General features: G+C 59.0%; 1 protein-coding gene across 1 annotated transcript in view; it reads left to right on the forward strand.

The window, feature by feature from the left end:
- Window positions 1–1,862: 1,862 nt before the first annotated feature.
- SPRG_21880 (hypothetical protein) overlaps window positions 1,863–2,000 on the forward strand; it is a gene marked incomplete at both ends in the record, with an annotated part of 758 nt that continues 620 nt past the window's right edge. The window contains one exon of the mRNA XM_012356578.1: window positions 1,863–1,931. Within this exon, the coding sequence (XP_012211968.1) occupies window positions 1,863–1,931 (69 nt within the window). The remainder of the gene's footprint in view (window positions 1,932–2,000) is intronic.

Here is a 2,000-nt window from a genome sequence, read left to right on the forward strand (position 1 = left end):
GGGTGCGTGGCGCGGCAGCAGGACGGACACTGCCCGACGCAGACCACGCTGTGCACGGCTGCAGTTTTTGGCACGCCCGTCGAGTCGGCGAACGCGACTGCCAATGCGACGCGCGCAGTGGCCGTCACGCTGCCGTCGACAAGGGATACCAGTGGCAGCAAGGTGTATGCACAAGGCGCCGAACACAGCAGCGGGCGCAGCGCTGGCTCGGAGACGTACGCGCTATTGGGTATCATTGCGGGTCTCCTCGTCGTGCTCTGTGCTGCGCTGCTCAACATTCATGTCCAGCGCAAGCGGCGCAGCGACCTTATCTTGCACTCGAACAAGTTTATTCCGCTGCCGCGCCCGAGCCATTACGACCAGCCACGTCGAACGTTCTTGCTGACGACGATGACGTCGCAGTCGCTCTGCCCCGTCCTCGAAGACGATCGATCGTCGTCCGAGGATTGGACGACCAACACGATGCAGTTGCAGTTCTCGCCAAGCACGATGCCGCTGCCCATTGTGCTGCTCACCTCCGAGTCCCTCTCGGACCTCCCCATGCTGCAGTGCGACGAGTACTCGCTCACCATTTAGGTGGCCATCTCCACTAACACAAATGACATCTTATTTAGCTTATCCTTGGCGGTCGTGTGAAGTACTGCGCAGATCCGTGCCGCAGTGCTAGCGGGCTATCATAAAGTAGTTTGAGGACGCAATACTCTCTTCTCTCGGGTCGCGCACGCATGCATTGCAGACACGGAGGATGAACCTATAAGTACACTGGCCGGGTGCGGCGCCGTGCACCTCAGGAAGGGTAGTACAAGACACAGCCATGCTTTAGCAAGGCTGCTACAACAACTTCGTTTCAGGACTCGCGCAACAACGACCAAGGGCCACGCATGGGAAGGAGTCGTTGAGCTTGCATACCGGTATGTGTGGATGTCGTCGATGGTCCATCGGTAAATGCTGTGCGCTTGATCGACATGGTCACGGAGTCATGCCGATTGTTTCGACACCGTTGAGCAAGGCAGCACTGCCCATGTACGTACACCAACCTCGACTGCAAATGCATCCTCGTTTCCGGAGATGGGCCACGCAACGCTCGATGGACCTTCATTTCCCACGAGCATCATCATTATCATCATCATCATCATCCAGCGTATCACAATACGCGCGCTGCAGCCTGACGTCGTCTATTGCGATATGCATGTCTACGCTCGTTGCCATCGTTGGCAGCACGGGCTTTGCGCGCCTCCCTGTATCCGTCGTGCGCTGGCCGTCGCTGCACGGTCGCCACCACCTCGCGTCGCGCCATACCGCTCAACAACGCTGCGTACCAAACCATGGCGACAAGGCTACTGTGCTATATAGCATCGTTCGCGTCTGCTGCGGTAGCGCTGCGTCAACGAATGCTGGGCTCCACCCGCAGGACCGGATCACAGGGTTCCATCGGCGCGGGCGCGGGAGGGGACTCGCCGTCGGCTGGACCCTTGGCCGCGGCCACGCTTCGAGCACGCATGCTGCCAAGCATGGTCAAGGGCTTGGTACCGTACGTGTTGGCGCCGGCCGCACGGAGGCGACGACCGGTCGGCCATGGCGTCGTAGCGACTCGGTCCCGGCGTCGGCGGTCGTATTATTATTCGCATGCTGGCTTGTTTATTTTATTGTCTCTGATCCCGCGGGTTGCACTCGGGGATTGTATACGTTCTAGAATCGAGGCTCAAATCTCGTTACAAGCACATCCCGCCGCACCAACCAACCAGCCGATTTTCCGGATTCGTCCGGATACGGTATCCCCCGGGATAATTGGTTCGTATAGCTTGACACCACTCATTTGGCTAAGGGGCAGAGTTACTTTTTCATTTCCCAAAGTTAAAAAAATGGCCGAGACCGCTGCCGAAGTCAAGCTCTTTAACAAGTGGTACGTGTGCATGGTCGATCCGGGCGAGGTGCATGGCCGTCGGTCGCGCATGCGGCCGATGGGCCACCGCAGTCGCCATGCGCGTCCGAGCCGTGGC

Source organism: Saprolegnia parasitica (genome assembly GCF_000151545.1).
Source record: "Saprolegnia parasitica CBS 223.65 unplaced genomic scaffold supercont2.510, whole genome shotgun sequence".
Lineage (NCBI taxonomy): Eukaryota > Oomycota > Saprolegniomycetes > Saprolegniales > Saprolegniaceae > Saprolegnia > Saprolegnia parasitica.